This window comes from Adelges cooleyi, unplaced genomic scaffold, assembly GCF_023614345.1.
Source record: "Adelges cooleyi isolate 19-005CV unplaced genomic scaffold, UGA_ACOO_1.1 ACOO_flye_CR_arks_rails_tigmint_CR_PRNA_23, whole genome shotgun sequence".
Lineage (NCBI taxonomy): Eukaryota > Metazoa > Arthropoda > Insecta > Hemiptera > Adelgidae > Adelges > Adelges cooleyi.
Window position 1 is genome coordinate 5,614,401 of NW_026095893.1, and position 25,474 is coordinate 5,639,874.

Sequence of the window (25,474 nt, forward strand, 5' to 3'; positions counted from 1 at the left end):
GTCTGTCTCTAATCTGAAGCTGACAGTTCTAAGTATTGAAATTCAAAACAATAATTTATACGTGTCAAAAAATATCTATTGAACCATACAAATTTATTTTATTAACAAAATAGTCATTTACTGAAGTAGCTACACTAAGAAATAAATTTAATTTTAAACTTAAAATCAAAAAATAATATATTTGCCTAATAGTTGTATAAGCGTTAAATACCTTTAAATATCTTTTCGTAACTAAATAAACTCAAATTTATTATTATTCATTAAAAACCCCTATTCATTCATAATTCTACAAATAAAACGTCTTATACAGTAAGGGGCATAATTCTATCTATTTCGAGAAAGTGAAATAAAACAGCAGTTTATTTAGTTTTTATATCTTTAAATGTCAGTAGCATTAATTTATCTAAGTGATAGGTATATAACACACTATTCCTGAATTTTATTTTTTTCGTGTTTTTGTTTCATTGAATTGCTTTTAATCAAAATTATTATTTTATTATTTATTACCATCAGTATTTATAAGGTCCGACTTTATATTACCTACACTAGTTATTAAATAAAAAAGTAAAACATTCATAAACATTATTTTTATGCATAACCACTTCTTTAAAGAAAACTCTGCATTATATAAAAATCATACTACGCTATATATGTTATAGGGTTTTAAGCTAAACCCTTATAATAAGCTATAAAAATAAACCAAGAAATGAGAAATAACAATCATTTTCAGTATTATTCTACAATTTATTTTCGTGACCATATAACATAATATACATGTTATTATTTTTCAAATAATTAAATTTTTTAATAGTACTCACTTACCTAAAATAAATGGAAAATTACAACTTTAATATAATAAGATAAATATGTACATAGGTTCTTTTAATAACCAAAAAAAAATTACAATCATAATAAAATATTTTAAATAAAGGGTTTTCTTGTGTATGAGTAATATTTTTTATATACATATGTTATACTAAAATATTGATGCATACATTTTAAATGTATTGTATTACATATGGTTTATTTGTAGTTTATATTTCACTCCGTTTTTGAAGAGTTTATCACTGTAGGTATAGGATATCATTTTTCGTTGAAAATGCATGTTATTTTAGAAAACTAATTAAAAAGTAAATGTACAATTCAATCATTTATTTTAAGCAAATATGTCCGTATAATAATTCATAAGATAAGGAGTAACAATAAAAATACTGTGTTACATTTAATTATAAAAAAATGTGTTCTTTGCTTCTTAAGGCGATGTGGGACCAATAGGCCCTCCTGGATCTACAGGAGACAAAGGCCAACCAGGTGAATCTGGAAAAGAAGGACCTCAGGTAATGCTGTATTTAGTATTAAATTATTGTCGTAGGACTACGTGTTTGTTTCTAAATTACTTTATTACATCATCAAAGGTATCGTTACAAAGTTCCTACTCCGGTATATAAGTACGATAAAATTAAAAATAATTATTTTTAGTCAATCAATAGATACTAAAATTAATAGCGATAACTTAATAACAGCTATACTTACACAATAATCCGTTCCCAATAACCTTTTTTTATTTTTTTTTTTATAGAAGGGATGATTTTATCTATTTTTTACTTGTATGGATGGTAAATTTGCTTAAAAATGTTATTAGTCTGAAAATAGTTAAGTGTAATAACTAATATGAATTAAATTAACTAAGAAATGTTCAAAGGGAAAATTTTGATATTTATTTTTTGCTTATAGAACTTTATAATAAAAGTAAATGTTGTTCAGCGCAACCCACAGTTTTTCATTAAAACGTTTTTCTTAAGTACGGCTTTAGTATTCGTTTATTACTACCTTTTAAACCAAGGGTTGCTCCAATCCCACAATGGTTCTAGTTTCTAACCTAACGGTCTGCATTTTATAAAATATTTTATGAATACGTCAATGTAGAGTTATACTTAATTTATTCTTCTACTATAAATTTTAAAGCAACAAATTTAAGTTTGACTATTATTTGGTAAAATCAGGCAGCACAACGTTATTAAGTTATGAATAACCTATTTAAATTAAAACAAAATGTATTCAAAACAATGTACGTAATCTAAGAACAATTCTCCAATTTGTTTAACCCATTGTAGGCACAATCTTGCTTAACACGTTCACTGTCCAATGACCCCTATTTATTTTTAGATAAGTCCCTAATTTATTAATTAATTAATTAATTAAGTCCCTATCATATCACCTGTCCAATTGTGTTATTATGAATTTTATAGAATATAGTCCATACAAATAAATCTCCAGAGAAATAAATGTTTGAAATAAACTACATGTGGATCATGAACTACTAAAATAGGTTTAACGTGACCCATATATGGATTATAGGACTGATTACTTTTGGTTTAATTTAACATTAGAATAGTGAACGTGAGAAACACTATTTTTATAATACAAAATATGTAATACCTTAATGATTTAAATACAAAGACTTTTAGAGTGATTTTTATCAATCCAACTATTAACATTATTATTAACAATATTCAATAATTTGCAAATAAAAACTTTAGGGCGCTGAAGGACGTAAAGGACCTCCGGGTACTCCAGGTTTAGTCGGCTCAAAAGGAGATAAGGTATATACTGTTAAATATTGTATTCTATACACCATCAAAATTATAGCTTCTGTCTAATTATATGAATAATGAATTTTTCAAGCATGAATTAATATAAAGTTTTTGTTTAATATAGTAAATATTTATCCATTCATATTTGAAAAAGTAATTTATTAAAAAAACGATATAGAAATCTCAACACGAAATTTAAATTGACGATTTTTATGTAAAAAAAAAATTACAATGTGATATTATGAGTGAAAATTTAAAGCATAAATTAATCATACCATAAAAACAAATGGGGTTAGCCAACTCATACCGTATAATATATATTTATTTACTGCTTACATTGTTTTTTTATAGGGTGAAGTAGGACCTGCTGGCCCTATGGGAAATGATGGAATAGTCGGAACTCGAGGCGTTCCAGGTAATGTATATTAAATAATATTTAACACTTAAGACATTTCAATTATTGGTGGGGATCCGAAAATCCAGATTTTCACAAAAAAAAACGCTACTTAAGCTACTTGAAAATCATATAAGTGTTAAATTATTTTACAATATAAAGCTGCGCACCTAAGTAAAATTTTTTTAATAAATATGTAAAAATAAAATAAAACACCAAAAAGATAAACTGCTTTTGGATTTCGGATTTGTCGAAATGCGACAATCCGAAATTCGAAAGCATTTTATAGACAAACTTAAGAATTTTTTTTAAAATTTTTATCAACAAATTTTACTTAGGTGCACATTTTTATATTGTAATAGTATTTAATATTTTTTATAAGATTTACAAGTAGCTTAAATAGCGTTTTTTTTTTTAAATCCGGATTTTCGGATTCCCATCACTACGAAATTCAATAGTAAAAATGCACATGGTATGCATATCTTCATAAAGTGAAAAACAAAATTGATTTTATATAATAATTTTATTTTTTAAATTAAATATTAATAAAAATATATTTTTAAACTGATATATTATACTCGTATTTAGATTATGATACTTTCTATTTTTTAATGTTTAATTTAGCTTCAATATTAAAATAATAATAAAATAATTTTGAAAAGTGGATAGTTATTTAAACGTTGGAAAAATAAATATGATTATAAATGGACTTGATTACAAGTTCTCCACCTCAAAAACCTAACAAATATTATATGTATTTTTTCCATAATCGAATCTCAAATATTCTGATTCAAATTATTTTTCAAATAGTCGAATAATTTCTATCACTATTTCCAGTTAGCTGTGTGATAATTATTTTCTAACTTTTGAATTTCTATATGCTTAACACACTTTGGAACTGTATGTTACGCACTTTAGGAAAGCATAAACTATTAATATTGCATTATGGAGTTTCTTTCTAAATTCTCGATTATTTTTTATGTAACGGTTATCATGTTGCCCAAACATGGTCATAAAATATATTTTATGATTAAAGACCCACATAAAATAATGACAGCCTAATTCATGTCCGCCCACTCACCTTGTCATTTGGGTCAAATCCCATTTTTTCGGACATTTTCGTAATTTAATATACGTTAAAATAATATATTTCAGTCGTATCTGTTTTGAAATCACAAATTCCCATGTCACCATGCAAATCTTTAATTGATTATATGAAAGTTTTAAGTTCACAATAAAAAAAAGTGGAAGCGTCTTCCCTCCAATTTCTCCCAAAAAAGTTGCTGAAAAATCTATATTCATTGTTTTAGATGCTTTATCGAATTTTTGGATTAATTTATTTATTGAAAGTTGAAACTGAACAAATCTTTTTAGTCCAAAAATCAAGCTGTGTCCGATCCTTAACCAAGTATGTCGTGTTATTGCCATCGTTATCTTATACTAACAATGAGCTATTATTAATTACTTATTTAAGATAAGAACGGGACGAGTCTAGTAACACGATATCATTTACACTTGGATAATTAAGACATCAATGTTAAGAGAATTATAGAAAATAAAAGGAGCAATATATTTTTTTAAACGTATCGTTTATTGATGAAATTTACCAAGCCTCTTATTCGAGATGTGCTGTATCAACTTGATCGCTGATGTGTTTGCAGGAAATAATATTGTTTTTAAAAGAAAATATTTTATTAGATAACAACTTTAAAGATAATTCAATTAATTAAAAATAAAATACGAAATAAATGATTATTTATTGTTTTCAATTGCGACAAAAATAACCTATATTTTATATGATGTTTAATCAATTATTATACAAATTTGTCATGTTTTAATAAAAGCTAAAATCAATTTAATTATTTAAGAAGTATAAAGTTTTGTTATATGTTTAAATTATTTTTTCCCTTAAATTAGATACAATAGTTAGATTTTTAAAATTACAATAACAACAAAATTAACATGTTTCATGATTTTCAGTTTTGTCGAAACTATATTGCATTTAATTTGAAAAATCAAATTTATTCTACAAAAAATCAACCAAGTGTTTATCCTAATATGTATTGCATTTATAGGTCCACCGGGTCCCGTCGGACCACCGGGAGAAGATGGAGATAAAGGTGATATTTCGTATAATGTAGTTTTAATATTATCATGTTAGCCTAACATCGGGGTTATGCATTATTCCATAACAGGTGAAATTGGTGTACCGGGAGAAAAAGGATTTAAAGGATCAAAAGGAGAAATGGTAAATTTTAATACATATTGTTCTTAAATAAAACATATTTTATTATCTTATAAAAAATTAAAACACACTTTTAAAATAGACTAAAAACATTTATCTGTAACATTTAAGCACTATTAAGGTTTGTCTTGAATTTAAGAGAATTTTAGCGAACTCATAAGGTTATCAATCTCAATTTCAGGGTCCCATAGGAGCATTAGGAAACCCGGGGCTCAGAGGAGAACCAGGACCAGTTGGAGTATGTATATAATGATATAATGCCAATTAGTGTAGTCACGATCTAGTTATTTTTATTTTTGCGTCGATTAGGCTCAAGGAGAAAAAGGACCGCCGGGTGAAATTGGAAAGCAGGGTTCCAAAGGGGAAGAAGGGCCCATAGGAATAACAGGTTAAAAAAACAATTCATTTATTGAATGCCCTTTAATTCGTGTAAAACTATAAAAGCGTGAACTGTTCTTATTGTTTTTTACTAAATACACAGGACCGCCGGGACCACCGGGAACTCAAGGTATGCCAGGCCCTATAGGACCAAAAGGTGAAGTCGGTGATGTCGGCGCTAAAGGTAAGCTTACTCTTTCAAAAAGTAATGCAATTTTCGAAAAAGGGACAGCAGTAATTTTTAAATCAACAAAGTATACTTTTAATGCGTGTAATCAGTCTAAATACCGAGTTTTACGGCTTGTGAGCGGGTCGATTTGAAAAGGCGGTACGCCATCACAGCCACTTTGATGTAAACTTATATACATTGTACATACGTTCAACGAATTAATTTAATGTAGTTGGAAAGAGGCATTTAGTAGATTTACTGCGTGTGTACAAACCTTATAACACTATTTAACTTTATTACTGCTCGTGGTGTTCGTTAATATAAAATGTTGTTTAATTTAGGTCCGGTCGGGCCACCAGGAGCTCCAGGCGAAATTGGGCCCAGAGGATTTAAAGGCGTGGAAGGACTGTTAGGTAAAAGGATTTACTTTATTAATTTCAAAAACAAACTTGAAGCTTTTAGATTGAAAACTATGGACCATGATTTATGATTATGAATTGACTTGAATATTTTAAAATACATATGAATAGATATTCTAATATTTTATTACCTTCTTTGTTATTTCTTTGTAATCATATATTTTACGATAGCAATATTATAATCTTTTCGGTATAACGCACTCATTTGTTTATAATATTTATCACTTACAAATTCTAATATGAAATCGATATTCTAGGTCCAGCGGGAGCAGAAGGCTTACCCGGTCCTAAAGGCGAACCAGGTATAACAGGTCCTCCGGGCCCCCAGGGTCTCGATGGCAAGCATGTAAGTTTAATTTATTTATTCCTTACAGACGACCTTAGACTGATCAGCTAATACTATTTTCGCATTTCTTTATAAAATTACCAAACAAAATAACAGGGTGAACGCGGTCCGATGGGTGCAAAAGGTGACGAAGGAAAAGTCGGTCCTCAAGGTTCGATTGGACCTAGAGGTAAATACTATCATAAACATATCTTCTATACAATCATTAATAGTTACTATCTTTGTATACAATTCGAACAAAGAAAAAATCATTAAACAAACATTTAATGTATAGGTCACGTCTTTAATATCGAACAAAATCATCCTAATAAAACTTGAACTACATGTTTTTAAGTATAAAATATATTCTATATAAGATTAGGGCTTTAATTAAGTATTTTACTATGGGATTCTAGACTGTCGTAAAGTCATAAAACAGCATACAACTCAGTGTAACGGCCTATGCAGTAAATTGAACATTGAAAACGTTGTAGTTAGTGGATTGGAGATAAAATAAATATTAAATGTACCTTTATGTAGATACATTTTTAGTAAAAAACAGCCAATGTATAATACATTTGTAATATTAGAAATTGATAGAGTATACAAATTGTTTGTACTTTAACATTATAATGGTAATTTTTTTACTTTTGTTTGATAGGAAATATTGGACCAGACGGACCTAAAGGCAATGCGGGAGTACCTGGATTTCCAGGAATACAAGGAGAACCTGGTACACAAGGACCAAAAGGAGACAGGTATACCATAGCTTTATTTCACACTAGACCAAAAACCAAACAGATTTCATATACAAATTTAACGGTAACAATTAATAGATGTCTAAACACGCAAACCATTTATATCATATTCACTCGAATAATTTGTAATAACAATGCAAAGTAAATGAATCTTCGAAAAATATTAACTAAAGCTTAAAAAATAATAAATCCTTTTTCAGTTTAGTTAAGTTAATGAATTTTTTAAAAATGACACACATGTTGATCATATAAAACAATTTAAAAAATAATTAAGAACTATATAAATTTATTTGACTAGTAGAATAAGTATAAAGTATTCAATATTATTTAGTACGCTTTATGTTGAATTACTTTAAAATGTTTAACAACGTGTTACAAACAAAATATTTTCTAAAACGAAAGTACCCAACTAACTGCTTTTAAAACAACCTTATTGGATTATTTTAATCGATTTATTAATTCAGAGGCAGAGACGGAGATGACGGAAAACAAGGTGCTCCAGGATCTCCAGGTGATATAGGTCCAACGGGAAAACCAGGAATTACTGGTCCGCCAGGACGGACAGTAAGTTTAATTTTAAATTTGCCTATTTTTGTAATTCAATAACCTTATTTATGTAAGCTATAAAACGAATTCTCCATAAATATAATATGTAGAAGAAAAATGTTGCTTAATTTTACTATTTAAGTATTTTATTTTGTGTTAATTACAGGGAAGTGAAGGGCCACCAGGACCTCAAGGAAGTTCGGGATCACCTGGTGAAAAAGGAGACCTAGGATTACCAGGTTAGTAAATTTAAATTGTTTAACATACGCTCACGATGTGTAATATCTATTTCTAACGGTGAAAAGTTCAATTTGGTTTTTTTTTGCATTTTCTTACTCATATTTAAGATTTATGGAAAATTCGATCCGAAATATATACAGCATGCCAAGTAAGAAAGCGTTTCTGCTTTATTCAAAACTTTAAATTGCCAACAGAAAAGAGACTTATAAAACTTTTTCATACTATCTCACAAATAGTTTGCACGACTATTGTTATGATTATTCAGACAACTACGCTATCATAACTAACTTTTTACAATCTACTCCTTGATGGCCGATGGTACAAAAAAAATCACTCTCGAACAAATATGGCATCCTTCATCAGTAAAAAATTATATAATTCACCAAGTACTAACACTTGATCTCTACTTTAAATGAAAAATATATAAATATAGATTTATTTAAAAGTATAATTGGCTTATTTTTCTCATAACTACGAATATCCGAACGCGTCAATCCTCACCTAATCTTAAAATATTTGTTAAAAAATGACCACGATTTATCTATATTGCTTCTCTTTTAATTTACTTCCAAATGAGCATGATATCAAATATATGTTATTTTTTATTTTTGAGGCACTTAGTTAAAATCAAATATAGTATGACGAGTAGATACAAAAAATTACCGAATGGAACAAAATAATATTGAAAAAAAATATGGTAGTAAAAGGACGATATTGTGTTTATTGTATCCCATTACGTGACTTCTACAAAACAGACATTCAAAGATATCCTTCTCTTTTTCTTAAAATGATAATTGCAAAAATAAACGAACGATCGGAAATTAGTTGAAAATAATCAATTTGATATAAGGGCTAAAGAATAATATTTGTTTGGAGAAGTAACCGAATTTAGAAATAAACGAAAGATTTTCGATCCGCGTGGATAACCAACCGAAATATAACCTTACGGAGAATAAAAAGAAAAAAACAGCAGAATATTTGTTTGACACAAATTGACAATTTTATGTATACAATATACAGATTACAGGTTTACAGTACAAATTTAAATGGTCTACAAATTCAGTAAAAACACAATATATAAACTTTAAATCATTATTTTTGCAAGTGTTGAAATATACAATTTGTTTAATTGTACTTTTTTGGCGATAAGGGATGGCCGATAAACTGTTTAGAAGGATTTCTATTGTCGGCCACCTATTATCGACCACTTGTTCACCATTAGTTTGAGTAGATCACGAAATATCGCATATTATAATACCATTATGAATTATGCAAATAAATTACATACATTATTTATTATTTTTGTTGTTTAACCATATGGACAATTTAAAATTATGATATTTCAAAAACAATTGTTTGTATACCTCACTTACTTAAGACAGCTGGAAATGAGTAAATCTCGTGGAATACCCAGCATAGTGTATATACATATTCATTGAGCGTCATATCACACACATGTATCACATACTACACTTTAGATAAAACGATTTATATCTGTACATGAGGGTTAGTATCTTTGTTCAATTCTTATTTTGTGAGGACTATTTTAGGGCAACCACAGCATCTTTGTCGACGATTGTAAATATGTTATTCATCAAAACATAGTTACGCACAATGCGTCTTACTTAGTCAATGTTTTTTTAGAGCAAAAACGCCAAATATTAAATCGAAAGATAACATCGTGAAAAAAGTTATAGCTATTTTAAAAAGTAAAAAAATGCGATTTTAAATGTTAAATATTAAGCTAAATAATAGGTTTATCAAAAATAGAATATTACATGTCTCCAAAATATTGTCATCTTTTGTTTTTGTTGCTAGTTGTTTTGCTCTAAAATCACCATGAAGCGAGTAAAACGCATTCTGCGTAGGTATGTTTTAACGTTGGAAAATTGACTTATGAATTCCTCTTAAAACAACACCCTTTGTCGTTCTTTTTTGTGAATGTCGCAGTACCTGTTTCTGCTTTAATTTTATTTATTTATAACCGAATGTAACTATCACATAAATTCTAATCAATCTATCTTATGTAAATGTAAATATTAAATTTCATTATGTTACAGGAGGAGCTGGATTACCCGGCCCAGTCGGATTACCAGGCCCTCCGGGGTCACTAGGTCCTCAAGGACCAATGGGATCTCCCGGCCAAGCAGTAAGTTATGACTTAAAAAATACAGTTTCTTTATTGCGATTGCGAGCTTAGGGTTAAATTTAATAATAAGTTTTTGTAATTTTTCCAAAAAAGGATAAACATTTATACTGTCTTATTATTTAATGATTAATACATTGTTTCAACATCTTTACTAAATCGAAAATCTAATAGTTTATAATAGATAATTCATTAAATCATTACAATGTACATTGGAATTTCTAAAAATATACGTCATTTAATATATGTAATTTTGTAAACTTTAGGGTTACATTAAATCCAGTTCGTTAAGTTAAAGTGATTGACACTAAAAGAGATAACCATAACTCAAATTTATGTTCTATCTTTTTCAAATAAGTATTATGACGACAATTTCAAAACTCATTTCGATTATTCTGTGCAAATTTATTGAACTATAATATATTAGTAATTGATCTTTTCCACAGCGTTATTGTGTCGTCCACTTCTCTTCCTTACAACAATAAAAGATTATTTATCGTACAGTTTATGGTGGTTTATCGTATGTTTTGGAGAAATGGTATTTTTAAAACGTAATCCGCATCTGCGGTCGTCCTCGTGGTTATTTTAAAGCAAACGTTAAGCACCTTCTGTTTGATAAATTACTCATTGCAATAATGTTTCTCGTTTGATAGCTCTATTTTTTTTTACTGCCTACACATTTTTTTAAAAGCTCATCGAACCTTTTCGATAAAGCTTTCTTAAAATATAAAAAAAACAAAACCAACTAAATGTTGTATAAGACGATAGACGAAACATTGATTGAATACTACGAAACGTAGAATAGTACATAGACCAACTGTTGTAAACCCAAAAAAAATTTTTTTTTTAACTTAAGTCTATTAAAAGGTACGTGTAATTGTTACTTAGTTGAACTTTTCCTATAAACCTTTAATCTTCTTAAAGTTTATTTATTAACGATGTTAACGTAACGAATTTTGTCTTAAGACTACACAAACAAAGAGAAAAAAACATAATCAAAAAAACAAATAATTATTAGAATTAGGAAGTCTATATTTTTGCGTTGAAGCATTAGTTTCAAAGTGATTTTATCATATTCGTTTATAATAATTCCTAAATACCTGTAATGCCACCCCCCTCCGTATGTCCCGTCCCCACTATGTTTCGATACCACATTGCTGGCTATTTTTTATACTGTTCATTTACATACTAAATTTAATATACCTATAACTCATGAAATGTTTCCAAATAGTTTATTTTCTAGCTTTTACATTTTGCTCTTTATTAAACTTTTTTTGCCTACTCTATTACATTTGCCGTACGTTTAATTGGCGAAACCGTTTCAGGTACTTGACTTTTTGCATAAAAAAGTTAAAACAATAAATCAATTTACTTTGTGAACTACAAACCGTGACATTCTTTAACTTTTATTTAATCTTCTGCTTTACCTCATCCATATTAGATGAAATAATGAAGAATGATGTCGGCCAGCCAAAATATCCTCTCTCTCTCTATCTCTACAAATCTCATTCCACCGCTGTTTCTTTTTGAATATTATACATAAACCACTTAAACACTTAACCTTAGGTATAATATTTAAAATAAGAATAACGTTCATAAAAATAATAGTAACATTCCTATAAAGTATTTTTTTTTAATATAGGGCGATGTAGGATTACCTGGTAAACCAGGACAGAATGGAGAACCTGGGAAAATTGGAGAACTTGGTGAGTATGAAAATAATATAAATATAGTCGTGCTCAAAAAATCGTTTTTTTATACATACAATAAACTAAATTTAAATTCCTAACTCATTTATTACCAGGTCCTCAAGGAGAAAAAGGAGAACGAGGCAAACGTGGACCAAAAGGTATATTATTTTATCGTGCATATATTATTAGTTAAAGTTATCTTGTTCCATTTAATAAAAACAGAACAACAGAGACTGTTGTAATTTTATTGTTTTGGTGTATTTTTATGTTTTTGTACTTTTAGAAGGGCACGACCCTAAAACGACAACGTTTATCTTGGAGCGTTAAACGTGTTTTTTTTTTTGTGACTTGAAATAAACATGTTTTATACTTTGACTCTAGGCCACCCTGGAGAAATCGGACCCATGGGCTTAAAAGGACACGAAGGAGAGAAAGGTGACAAGTGCGAAAGAGGAGACAGAGGTGTGGAAGGTCAAAAAGGAGAATTGGTATAGTATAAATATGACACAATTATTTAAACTTAAGATGATTAGACTAACCATATTTATTTTTTCTACTTAAACCGTTGTACAGTAGTATTTTTAACTACAGCGTAACTTATTATCTCAAACCAATTATTATAAATCCAATACACCAATACTTTTTTTTTTTTTTTTATAGACTTTATTATAAATTTAACAGCTCAACAATCACTACTTTTAACTTTAGTATCCATTCAATTTATATAACATGTATACACCCATTAATCAATTTTTGTAATTCATATTATTTTAACTTCGGTTCGGAGCTGAGCGGCTATTTTTATATTTATTTTGTGTAAATAAATACTGAGGTCACTGAGAGAACTCGTGTAGAGGTATTTCGGAAGTTTTAAATATTTCTTCATAATTTTAGATGAGAAAGTATTTCGTTCGTAATTTATTTTATTATTTTCCCTTTTAAATTACTCTATGCCACCACTATATACTGCGCCACTAACATTTTTAATTAGTATATTTTTCAATGTTGAGTTTGCCTAGCAAAATGTATACCAAACATTATCTTGACATATGCATTTGTTTACACAAATCTTGTATGTCATTGAGAAATGTAGGCATTTTGCATTACAGAAATATTACACGTCGCTTAATAAATTCCGTCAAGGCTAAAGGGTTTCATTTATAGTCAACCATATTCAGATTTAAACGATAACAACACAAAAAGGGTAAAAAACCCTTTTAGATAAAAAATGATTTTGCAAATTGTGTGTTCTGGAAAAAGAAAAACATTTACATTTGATGTGTTTAAATGGATTTCTGTTAATGAAATAAAAAAATGCTTCTATAAAGAGACGAGTTCCGGTTCTTAGAAACAAATCTTACGGAACAGTAATAGATTAAAAACGTAACTTAAGATGAAAATCCCATGCCGACATAAAAGGATAAAAAAGTTAATGAGTCGGAGAGTTTTTAATCTCATCTGTGTCCCGTAGGTACTTATGGACATTGATATACCTATTTGTTTTATAAATATGTAGCTGTATAAAATAAAACTATTTTTATGTTTTATTTAAGTGAATTAATATTAGTTTAAGTTAACTTGTGCCAACAATAATTATTGTAGTCTTAATAAAAAATAATGCAATAATTAAATTTATAATAACAAAAAGTTTATGTTTCGTTAAAGCTAATAGTGTCTATTCCCGTTTACTTCTAATAACCAAAAAGGCCCCTGGACGTACACTAGGGTAATTTTTTAAAAATAATAATGATATCTAAAAAATAATTACTAAATAACAACAACTGTTCAATAATTTTTAAAGTTCATAACAAATAAACTTTATCTTAAAAAAAGTTATTTAATAAAAATGAATGTTTTGATATAAATTACGGAGGTGTTTTATAAAAAGATTCGAGTACTGCTCGTAGGTATAATTTTAAGTAGCATGTATGTGTGAGCTAAATAAATTTGCAGTATATGTATCTAATCAGTTTTAGACGAGAACATTTTTAAAAATATATATTTACAAATTATCATTATATTTTGATAGTCTACAATAATACAATTGTATTGTATTATTCGACATAATTGCCGATTTGAGGAAATTCAAATAAAACAAGCCTGCCTTATGTTTTCTCGTAATTTCTTCATAAAAGTTTGTATTTTTTGTAATTATTTAACTCGACAATTCCATTTAATAATATAATATGCAAACCAAATAAAATAAACAAAAACGACTATAATTTTTGAAAACTCCGAAAAATCAATACATCAAATACTCATAAAATACATGATGGATTAAAAATAAACCCATTAAAAACAATAATATTGAAATAATGAAATCGGTAACACCGATGCAATTAGCTGATAGGATTCATAAATAACGAAATATAATTTAAAACGTGAAATCTAAACATAAATAATAATTTGCGCTTCAATAACATATGCTAGTGTTTGGATATTATGACGCACAAATAAAATCGATAGGTACACAAATATTAGACTTGCACTAAACACAACACTTTTGTTTCTTTTTCAAAATTTCTTTAGTTATAAATAATTTTTGAAATTCCGTATGCTATTAAAAATTGTATTATTTCCAGGGCCCGATCGGTGTACCTGGATCTAAAGGAAATGATGGACCGCCTGGAATCAGCGGAATAGAGGGCTCATCCGGTCCTAAAGGTATCGCAGGAGTAGCAGGAAATAAGGTGAAGCCAATCAGTTATTAGACATCTTGATGTAACTTATGAACAAACTGTTATTATATTCGTCACACAATATACTGATAAATCATACACTGTAAGTCGCACCAACAGACTTCAATTTTTTAATGCTTTCGTATAGGGCGAACAAGGCCCACCGGGTCCGCCGGGTCCTCCGGGGCCGCCTGGAGAGCTACCGCTGTTACCGCCCGAATTAGCGGGTTTCCAGCAAAACGCATTAGCTCGGTGGAGAAGAGAAGTCCTGGAGAACGACGCCAGTAGCGACAGTGGAGCAAAGGCAGCTAACAAGGAGAATACTAAACCTGGATCCGGTGACAGCGGTTCTGAAGGGCCAAAGTACATAGACATTATCAGTTCAATTTACGGCATGCGCCAGGACTTAGAAAGAATAAGAAAGCCCGTCGGATCTCGCGAAAATCCCGTAATGACATGCAAAGATCTGTTTTATGGACACCCACAGTTTAAAGATGGCAAGTTTCTTTATTTAATTTTTTATCATATTTGTACTTGCTTTTTACTCAGTTTATTTATAATATATATTTCTCGTTTATTTCAGTCATTAATTTTAAATCTGAAACACTAATTTCATAATACATTTTTTTTGCGCTTTTTAACCGTAGTAAACACCTTTGAGTTATACCATGTAAAGCATAGATTTTATGAAACATCTCAGAAACAGTGACGGGTAGAAATGTATATACATAGTAAATTTCATTTATAAAATTTATACGTGGTTTATACTAAAAGATAGTACCTATAAGCTTTACAAAAAATCTCTAAAATATAAGCTTTTTTTAAATAATTGTTTTTAAAAAATGACAACAACCAATAAGTTTGGGACAACAAGGTGGGAGTACAATGTTGTTTTAGAAAACATCCAGGTTACATTTAATAACTATTTGGAGTTGGACCAACTAAATAAATCCATTAAAATAACAATAAAACCATTATGATTTGATTTAATAAAATGAGCTTTTTTCTGCAGTAACTTAATGTTCACATTATCATTTAACATTTTTGATCGCAACGTAATCCAAAATCGTATTTTAAAGTACATTGTTTTAATGGATTTCAGCTATTTCAATGTTCCGAAAAATAAATACATTTCAATTTTCATTTAGTTTAGTATTCGAAACCTAAGTGTATTATTTTTTATTTCTGTGTTTTTAAGTTGTTTTATCGCTTCGACACTTCTGGTACACAGTTTTCGTAAGAACTTTCAATAAATTAGAAAACTATTGAAGTAACACTTGTTACTTCATGTTCATTGTAATAAAAATATTTATAATAATGTTAAGATAAGATACGTCTTTTGTTGTGAGATTATTTCAAACCATTCAAAAGATAGATATTATCTTTCTGCGTTAATTCCCACGTGTGTACTTTTACCCTTTTCACTTCTTATGAATTGTTATTTTATTATTTAAATACTCCAAGACATTCTTGGTAGATAATAAAAAGTCATGCTCGAATAAATTTTAAATACCGACTAAAGCGTATTTTTTAATTCGCACCATATCCTAAGATATACTTTGCTAAAATAAAATAAAAGTGTCCAAATTATAAGTACCATTGCTAGATTATTTTTGTAGACAACCCTTAATCCTTAAGAGCCCTGTTGTTTTAATTATTAGTTGCATGCATTTTATATGTTTACTGTGTAAAATAACAGACTGAAACGTGAACGCGCTAATCATTTGAAAAGTGCACCATAAATTAGCTTCTACTATTAATGAATAAAATAGTAAATAACATTAAACAATATAGTTACTGAAAATCAGGAAAGCGGAAAGAACTTAGGGAACACGCGTTAATCGATTGTCGAGATCAGCCTTTTTAATTGTTAACACAAAATATCGCGTAGGGAAAAATGTATAATCCTAATGTACATTGACGTTGGGTTTTTAGAAACTATCAAGTATTGATACGCCGAGTGCAGGGACTCGAGTCCTAACTTTGGCCGCAGATAGTGAACAACACAGTTATATGCAGACTGTGCTTTTGGGAGGCAGGGCTCGACCACGCTGCGTTTATTAGATATTCAACGGGATACGTCAAACCGTATAATAGCTATTGCTCTATAATATTTGACAGGATGGTATTGGATCGATCCCAACCTGGGAATGCCATTTGACGCCGTCTACGTGTACTGCAACATGAGCAGCGGTGGTGAAACTTGTGTATTCCCGGACATCCATTCGAGTCAGATGCCGAACATCCCGTGGCGAAAAGAGGGAGACAAGACGGACTGGTACTCAAACCTGAGAGGCGGCTTTAAGGTAAGTGTGTTGTTGTTGTGTAACGTCTCGTCGTGCATGTGTGTCCGAAAGAAAAAACCGGGACACGTTTTCCATCATGATTATATGTACGTAGGTGGCTTTAGCGAGATTAACTCAAATCGAATTACATTTTAATCACCACTATTGCTGCGGACCGCCTCTGGATGTTGTAGAAAAAGTTGCTTTTCGTTCATTCTTTCTTTTTTTTATCCGGAAAAGAAAACTGCTAAAGTTTTGAATAATCGTTCCGACCTCCAGTGGACCTCCGGGAACGTCGGAAGTTGTGATAATTTCATTAAAAATCTACTGAAAAAAAAAACAAATGTACTAATAGCAAACGATACAAACGCAAAACAGAAAAGTATGAAAGTGTGTTAAAAATATTTGTAGGCGAATAAGTACCGTTCGCATCGGAAATGGTAATAAATTCGTTTAGAATACAATATTACAGTGTACAGTAATAATTGTAATACGCATAGTAAATTATATTTTTCGTAAGCGATTTGGTAATCCTTATGGTTTCCATTTAAAATTGAAAAACTCCTAAACTGCATTATCGTGCACTGACAAAAATGACTTCAACGTAATCCTTATACAAAGGATCATCGAATAAATGAGTACATCGCAAGCCGCAACGTAAGGGGAATGTTTAAAAAATGATTTTTAAATAAAATCATTATATTAATTTAAAATAATCCTTGCAGAAAATGAACAAAATGAACATGTTCATTTGTACCAATTGTGTCAACAAAACAAATATGCATTGTATTCTTTTCAGATGAGCAATTAAATACTGTAATTTTGTATACGCGTTTTTAATCTTACTGACAATAATAGGCATAAGCTTAGAAATATTTAACGTAAAAAGTGATTTTTTAGACAAATAAAAAAAAATTACAGAGAACAACAAAGTCTGAAACTTGATTCCTTTAGCCTTCACATTGATCAATTAGAAAAAGTTAGTAACATGAGCCAATTGGTGGACGGTAATCGCAGTAATTTTCGTTTCAAGGTTATCAATTAATTTTTAAATAATTAATTGTGTATACATATTATGTAAACATGACAAAAATCGATTTGTGTACAATAAAATCTATAAATACATAATACAATACATGCAAATTGCAGTTAACAGTTAAAGAACATCTAATTTTAACTCTTTTTTTTTTTTTTTTTTATTAACAAGTATTTACTAGTTTTTAGAGAAGTAACATTTCAGGAAACTATAGTGGCTTAACTATTCTTGATTTCTATACTTATTGATAAAATCGGACCGTGGAAATATGTCAAAAAATTGTGCATAGCTTATAATGAAAACTATGCCGTATGAATACGGAAATATTTTAGCGTATAAAAATAAATGTACGGAAATTATAGGATCACAACGGTCATTCTAGGTTATAATAAAAATTATACTTTTCCTGCGCTTTCCAAACACAAGAGCCTTAGGAAAGATACTGATTTTATATTTTTAGATTTTAACCCCCACAAATGTTTAACTATGTAATTTAAAATTATACACAAATAGAACATAAATATTACATCATGATTTTGCTTGAAGTTGACATTATTATTATTTATCTATTTAGTGTTATTACAAAAGTTGCTCTTCAGCATAAAATTTGATCTTCGACCTCTTATGTGATTAGGCTAATCGAATTACAAGTTAGATTGGCTACGGGAATGTAAAAATTATTTATATTTTTACAAACAGAAAATAGTATCAAATTAACTTTATCAACAATAAATAACAATTTTTGTCCCTCAATATTAGTGTATAATAAATAAAGACAAAATACAATAATATACATTGTATGCATCATCTTGATCCATAGTACATACATTATTTTTTATTGATTTTTTAAACATTCTTAGTAGGCATCTTAGGTCATTATTTGTACAAAATAACTTATTTCTATACAAAATCTTTATTTATTTTTTAACATATTATAATAAAAAGTTTATGTGTACAAGTTTACAGGTGTGTTTTAACATTCATTTTTCTTTTACTTTATTTTTATTACATATTATCTAATATTTACATTTTTTTGAGTATATATATATATATATATTATTTTTTCTTTTTGTAAAAACCTATTGCGTAATCGTTCTCTTATTTCAATAAATACAAATGTGTACAAAGCAAAACTTTTTTAGAAATTGAACCTATACAATGATCGCTAAACTGTATAATTCAAATTCATAATAACATTCTTTCGTTATTGTTTTATTCTACAAAAAAAGCTGTCTATGCCGTGTTGTAGAGTTCACCGATTCTTTAAAATGTGTTGTGGTCTTATAACTTTATACAATCAACGTACCGTGGTTTGGACTTTTTAATTTCAATGGACTGTTAAAAGTATCATTTTTTGTAGAGAAATCATAAATATATATTTCATTGAAGGAGGGGGAAATGGTCAAACCATATTAACTGCCGAAAATGTGCTTATATAAAATAAGTAGTTATTGTACTACAATTATTGTGCATCGCATTATAGTAAAAACTAAAAAATGCAAAATGTATGAAAAGCAAAAATTAAACAATGGTTTATTATAATTTTATTTTGCGTAAATGATAAGTCAATAAAATTCTACGTCAGTTTTTTTATAGTGTAAAACGGCTAAATAAATATAAATATAGGTAATTAATATTAAAATAGTTTAGCATTAAAAGTTAATATATTTTTTTGTATTTAACTAATACTTTTATAATAATTGACTTAATCCAATTAATAATTTAAGATATAAATAAAAATATTTGGATTATTTACATGTTAAATACAAAGTAAAACAAGTACGAAATAGACTATTAACTTTAAAATATAATATTGTGTTATTTGATTGTAACAGAGTAATTGCAAATACATGAGGTAACAGTATATTCAATTTTTTTAATAAAATAATTACCAGTTTTAACTATAAAATGATAATGTAGGTACTAGGTATTACACAAATACATTTATCCACGACCAAGTAAATTATAATTTATAATTCTTATCATACATTTCCATATTAAAAGGTTGGGTTGATAGCTGTTAATATGATTCACAACATCTGAAACATTTAGCAAATAGCTTAAACATTTTTTTTATATGCACGTAGTTTAGTTTTTAATAAAAATGATTTTCCTTTTTTAAATTTATTTTTTAAAGTTTAAAGTTTTAACTTCGTTTGTCCCTTCGGAAGTGTAAAATAAATTAACAACTTTATTAAAGGACTATTAATTATTGGATCATACGCCGTAATTTGCTAATTACACCCGCTATCGTTTTTTTTAATTTTTACAACACCGCAAAAAAAATGTGTTAATTAATATTTTTTATTGCTATAACATATATAAATATAAAAAAATAATAATTTTCACGGGTTCCAAGTTATACTATTATTTTCAACTTTGCTGAAATAATAGCTTTTATAAGTTTTAAAATATAGCTACAAATATAAAGTCGTTCAGCCAAATCCTTTCCTTCCACATTTTCTTAAACTATTTGTCCCTATTTTTGTACTAACTCTACACACTCCATACCTTATTGTTTATAACTTCCACTTACTTTAGTCTACATAAAAGGTATACCTATTTAACTACTTAGTACTTCATTTTTATCCCTTCTTTCAGTATGATCTCAACTGATTATTTTTCATTTTCCCTAGTAAAAGGTTAAGTACGCGTAACAGAACGCCAACTACCACGATTTGTATCTTTGTTTTTTACAGGTGCTTACTCATTTTTAAAAATGTTACATTATCTCTAGCTTATTTCAATTGCTACCTTTATTTCAGTTTCGTTCAACGAAATTCGTTGCAATTTGTATGGCAAATGAAGGGTCACGGGAAAAAAAATATCAATGTTAATTTTTTGAAATTTACCAACTTAAAAAATTAAATTTTAGCAAGGGTTCGAGCGAGAGAAAAACATATGTAGTCGGTAAACTAAATATATTTGAGTAAAAGAAAAGTCCTACACAAAAAGTAAAAAATAAAATAGTATCTCATTTTAACAAAAAAAATGGCATTGATCTTTTTTCCCTGTGACCCTTCAAATGTGCTAATACTTTACATTTGTAACCATTGAATACAGTTCAATTACAATTCACGTATAACAGTTATTGGGTTTTTTTTTAATCTAGATCACATACGAGGCGGTGGGTCCGGTACAAATGAACTTCCTACGGCTACTCAGCCAAACCGGATATCAGAACTTCACGTACACTTGCATCAACAGCATTGCTTGGTACAATTCTAAAGCCGACTCGTTCGACATGGCGGCCAAGTTCATGGGAGAGAACCAGGTGCAGTTCACTTCGGAGCCGGGGATGCCAAAAGTCGAAGTTAAGGTGGACGGTTGCAAGGTAACAGTCGTGTGTGGAAAACCTAATAATTCTCGTTAAGAGTAACAAAATAAATACAAAAACAAATCAACGCAAGTACGTGACCGTACTTGGAAATGTCAAATCTTTTTTTTTTTTTTGTTTATTGAATAACAGCGAAAGCCCCGCGGGTAAAAAATAATGTCGCTTGAACGAAAAGAGGAGAAATCATAGTTTCCCAATCGCTTCGTCAAATATAAATAAGTGATTTTTTTTTTGTTCCTGTGTGTATTATACGTGATTTGATATTTGTCCTCTGAATCAGAAAGTTTGACGATGTGTGTAGTTTGATTTGATTGTATTATAATAAATCAAAATTATTCCTTGCTTGAATGTCAAAACAAATGCAGTTAAATTTCCGACGATGAGTTTACTTAAATATTTTACACCGTACACGTCAAGTGTTATTGTGGTGTTTATGATTTTGTGTGGAGCTGAACTAAGCTAAAAAATGTAATTTTCTTTTTGTGATTCGAGTCGCGGTTTTCTTAGCTGCCAGATCGATTTTTTCATGTTCATACACAAAGACAACCAAAAAGAATCATATTATTTAGTTGATACTTTGAAGCTATTTAAAACAAACTAAAAATTTGGCAAGGCCTCAACATTCATCGTAATAACATCAAGAAAAATAATTGACACTTTTCCCAAGAACTTTGACACGCTGCAAAAGTTTTCAAAAAATCGTCAAAAAAATAACATTTTAAGTACAAATCCAATTCAGTTGAAATTTGGCAAACTCAGGCAGCATAACATATTGCATCATATTGTATGAACTAATTTGGAGCATTTGTTGACAAGTCGATATTTGATTATCAAAATGTGTCGTCCAATAATTATATTTATAAACATGTGCTGTGCATATACAATAATATTAATTTTTGAAAGAATCAAGTGAAAGTGATTCAAGTTAAAGAGCATGTTCGTAAACTTTAGAAAGAAAAAACATTAAAAAGTATTTGACTCCTGTTCTCCGCTTAAGCTAACATAAGGCCGGCTGTGATACGCGAATGATTTTTATATTGCCTATTATAGTACTGTCAGGCAGAATGTTGTTTTCCAATATCATAATAATTAGTTATCGACATCGATAGCAAAATTGTTTTGTCTTTGTTTTCGTAAAATAGTAAAAATAAAATACAATTTAATATTAATAAAATTCGAATTTCGTCAATTTTAACTTGAACGACGATAAATCTGTTCAAAATAAATACAACTTTTAAATAGACCTTCCAAGTTTCGCATCGAAATTGTGTAATAAAAATGGAATATATTTTGGTAACTCGAATGTTTCCTTCGGCACACAAATGTATTTATACACAACGTATGTCAATAAATAACGTTCAGTTTATAATTGTTAAATTTAATTAAAGATTTTAATATTTTAACTCGGGAAGTGCAAAAAAAAAATGTAGGGGGCTCCTCTTTTACATGGCTTCGTGGATATGCTATTGAGGCTAATTACTGGGATTTATATTTCAATTAGAATATCGAGTATTTAATTAAAGTTCATTAATCAATAACGAGTAATAAATCTCAAAAAAAAAACTACATTGAAAAAGTATATAACGTCGTACAAATAATAATAATGTACAAAAAAACAAAATGATTATTTATTTAATAATATTCTTATTATTTTTTAGACGAGAAAATCAAAGAGTGAAACGATTTTTGAGTTCCGTACTAATAAACTGAACAACTTACCATTGACAGACTTCTACCCGGTAGACTATGGAATGCCACATCAAGCATTTGGTTTCGAAGTGGGACCTGTGTGCTTTAAATGACGATGACGAGTACTCTTTTTATGCCTTTTACTTCTTCTACCATCATCTTAAATAACTATAATATAATGTACTTAACTGTTGTTAAGCATCATTAGTGTGTTATATTTGCTTATAATTAAAAGTACCTTATTTTATAATATTGTCTCAATATTTGTATAACGTATGTTTTAAATATGACAAACGTAACGGTTCATTAAAAAAAATAACAATACATTTCTATTAGTGTCGTTGTAATTCGTGGATCTTTTAAACGCAAACTAAATTGATTATTTTATGTCAAAAAAAAAATATATATATATATAAACCATTGTATGAGAAATAAAAGAAATCCAATACAAACTCTGTTTACATAGTTTTTAAAACACCGTCTTAGTGTTAATAATGATCATAATTTGCAACAGCTGTTATTCCAACCGTAGTAGTAGCAAGTACTAAATAGTAAGTAGTAACTGCCAAAGTTTAATTTTAATTGAATAGGCTTAATAATTACATAGCTCCACAAAAATAAATCGAAATAGTTTGCGGGGACCTGACCCTCCGTACTATATGTAATCGAGCATGCTGAAACCGAATCCGGACTCCAAATAACCCCATCAGGTTTTTTTCCTAACCTCAAAAATGTGCTTAAGTCATAAAATTCAATAAAAACCCAAACAAAATCTTATAATCATTTAAAAGTTGAATAAATAGATAAAAATAGAGTTAAGTGATATCAAACTTATTATGGGGCTGGTTAATTCTAAAATGAATATTGTATCACACGGCACACTGTTTATAGGTTTATTAAGCTAGTGTTATCACAGATTATATTATTCTACAACCGCGGTTTTATTTGTTAAATTTCGTCATAGGAATATTGTAGATGTTATTTAATACGAGTATAGAAGTGTAAATTCAAATAGTAAACCTACTGGATTAAACACGTCTTAAAGATGAAGTAGTTTAAATGTTAAATTTGGTTTATTATTTATATTATTTCGTTATGTATATATTTGAATCATTGTAATATGCATTTGTAAATAATCCAACCATACATCATTATTCACATTACCAATGGCACAAATTAAAAAAATCGTATATTTTATTATTTTCAAAAAAAAGAACTATGATTGTAGTACGGCTAAATTGATTTCGCCTTATCAAAAATACACCAACAGATACCACTAGATATAAATAAAATTCCTCGCAAACACCTTTGCTCGAAAAAAATGGGAGGACGGAATTAGAAGATTAATCAAAATGACGATTTTCATTTTTTTTTTACGGTATTATTTTTGTTTGTTTTTTTAGGTTTTTTTTTATTAAATAAAGGAATATTATTTAGCTGTGCGTTATTATTAAATTGTTACTCATGGTTATCATTTTGAAATGTAATCGCATTATTTACTAAAAAAAAAAAAAGGTATTCCATTAAGACTGACAAAGCCTACGAGACGTAGATCTTAGTAGACCCCTTCAATTCTAAATCCGCTACTGGTCACGTTTAGCCAAGGCTTTCTATTGATATTTAACATACCTACTCTATGGATATCCACCAGCGTTTTCTAAAAAATCATAAATCTAGGCTTTCAACATAAACGTGATTTATTTTAGCATGTAGCAAGAATGTGCATAGAACCTTAAGTTTTTTCTTAACAATTTGTGCCCCTGACTTTTGTCTTTTACTATTATAATACAAATTTTAGGAATAAATTAGGTATGTGTAATCTTTTGCTATCCCCATGTAAAACTCTATTTCACAAAAAGTGCAATTACCATAGTATACTTGACACCTGTCATCTGTGCACAATCAATTTTAGTAATAATATAATACAAAATATGTCAAAAATGCTGTTTTGTTGGAAGCGTTTGAAATCTAAAATTACAGGACTGTAAAATAATAAAATAAATGTATTGAGGGATAAAATTGTTTTTTTTTTTATCAAGACTTTAAGAATAATTTTGTCACTCTACCTTATATAGCTTTGAAATATTAGACTTTTAACATTCGTTGAATATAATATTATGTTTCATAAATCGTAATTGGTTTGAATAAGAACTGTAAAACCGTTTTTTTTATCATGGACTTTTTGTTACCTACTTAAATATTTCAAACAACATATTAAATAAAATCACTTGATTACAAAAATATAATTTACGAATATTATTGCACGAGGCGTTAGTAATTTCCATAAGATATATTATACTTAAATACTATTTGTACTAATAATAAAATCCACCATATGCTTCCATTTAAAAACACAAGAACTAGAGCAGAGACGTACCACACTTCTCCGTTTATAACTCCTATTCCTATTAGTTCACCAAAATAGGTTTATAAAAAACAGGTTATCGAACCGATATTTTTTTTAAAGAAACCACTCTAATATCTTTTAGTAAGTAATTGCCTAATTTATAACTTTGAAATGTGGAAACTTAGCTTATAAAGCTT

General features: G+C 28.6%; 1 protein-coding gene across 1 annotated transcript in view; it reads left to right on the forward strand.

Annotated features, from left to right (window-relative positions):
* LOC126835398 (collagen alpha-1(V) chain-like) overlaps positions 1-23,180 on the forward strand; it is a 53,144-nt gene extending 29,964 nt beyond the window's left edge. The window contains exons 33-55 of the mRNA XM_050567967.1: positions 1,258-1,337; positions 2,541-2,603; positions 2,946-3,009; positions 5,064-5,108; positions 5,184-5,236; positions 5,415-5,471; positions 5,543-5,621; positions 5,715-5,795; positions 6,122-6,193; positions 6,457-6,545; positions 6,642-6,714; positions 7,186-7,282; positions 7,747-7,846; positions 7,995-8,067; positions 10,129-10,217; positions 11,857-11,920; positions 12,019-12,063; positions 12,287-12,393; positions 14,488-14,595; positions 14,732-15,080; positions 16,705-16,889; positions 21,017-21,238; positions 22,900-23,180. Coding sequence (XP_050423924.1) covers positions 1,258-1,337; positions 2,541-2,603; positions 2,946-3,009; positions 5,064-5,108; positions 5,184-5,236; positions 5,415-5,471; positions 5,543-5,621; positions 5,715-5,795; positions 6,122-6,193; positions 6,457-6,545; positions 6,642-6,714; positions 7,186-7,282; positions 7,747-7,846; positions 7,995-8,067; positions 10,129-10,217; positions 11,857-11,920; positions 12,019-12,063; positions 12,287-12,393; positions 14,488-14,595; positions 14,732-15,080; positions 16,705-16,889; positions 21,017-21,238; positions 22,900-23,043 — 2,339 coding nt within the window. The 3' untranslated portion in view covers positions 23,044-23,180. The remainder of the gene's footprint in view (positions 1-1,257; positions 1,338-2,540; positions 2,604-2,945; positions 3,010-5,063; positions 5,109-5,183; positions 5,237-5,414; positions 5,472-5,542; positions 5,622-5,714; positions 5,796-6,121; positions 6,194-6,456; positions 6,546-6,641; positions 6,715-7,185; positions 7,283-7,746; positions 7,847-7,994; positions 8,068-10,128; positions 10,218-11,856; positions 11,921-12,018; positions 12,064-12,286; positions 12,394-14,487; positions 14,596-14,731; positions 15,081-16,704; positions 16,890-21,016; positions 21,239-22,899) is intronic.
* Positions 23,181-25,474: the final 2,294 nt, after the last annotated feature.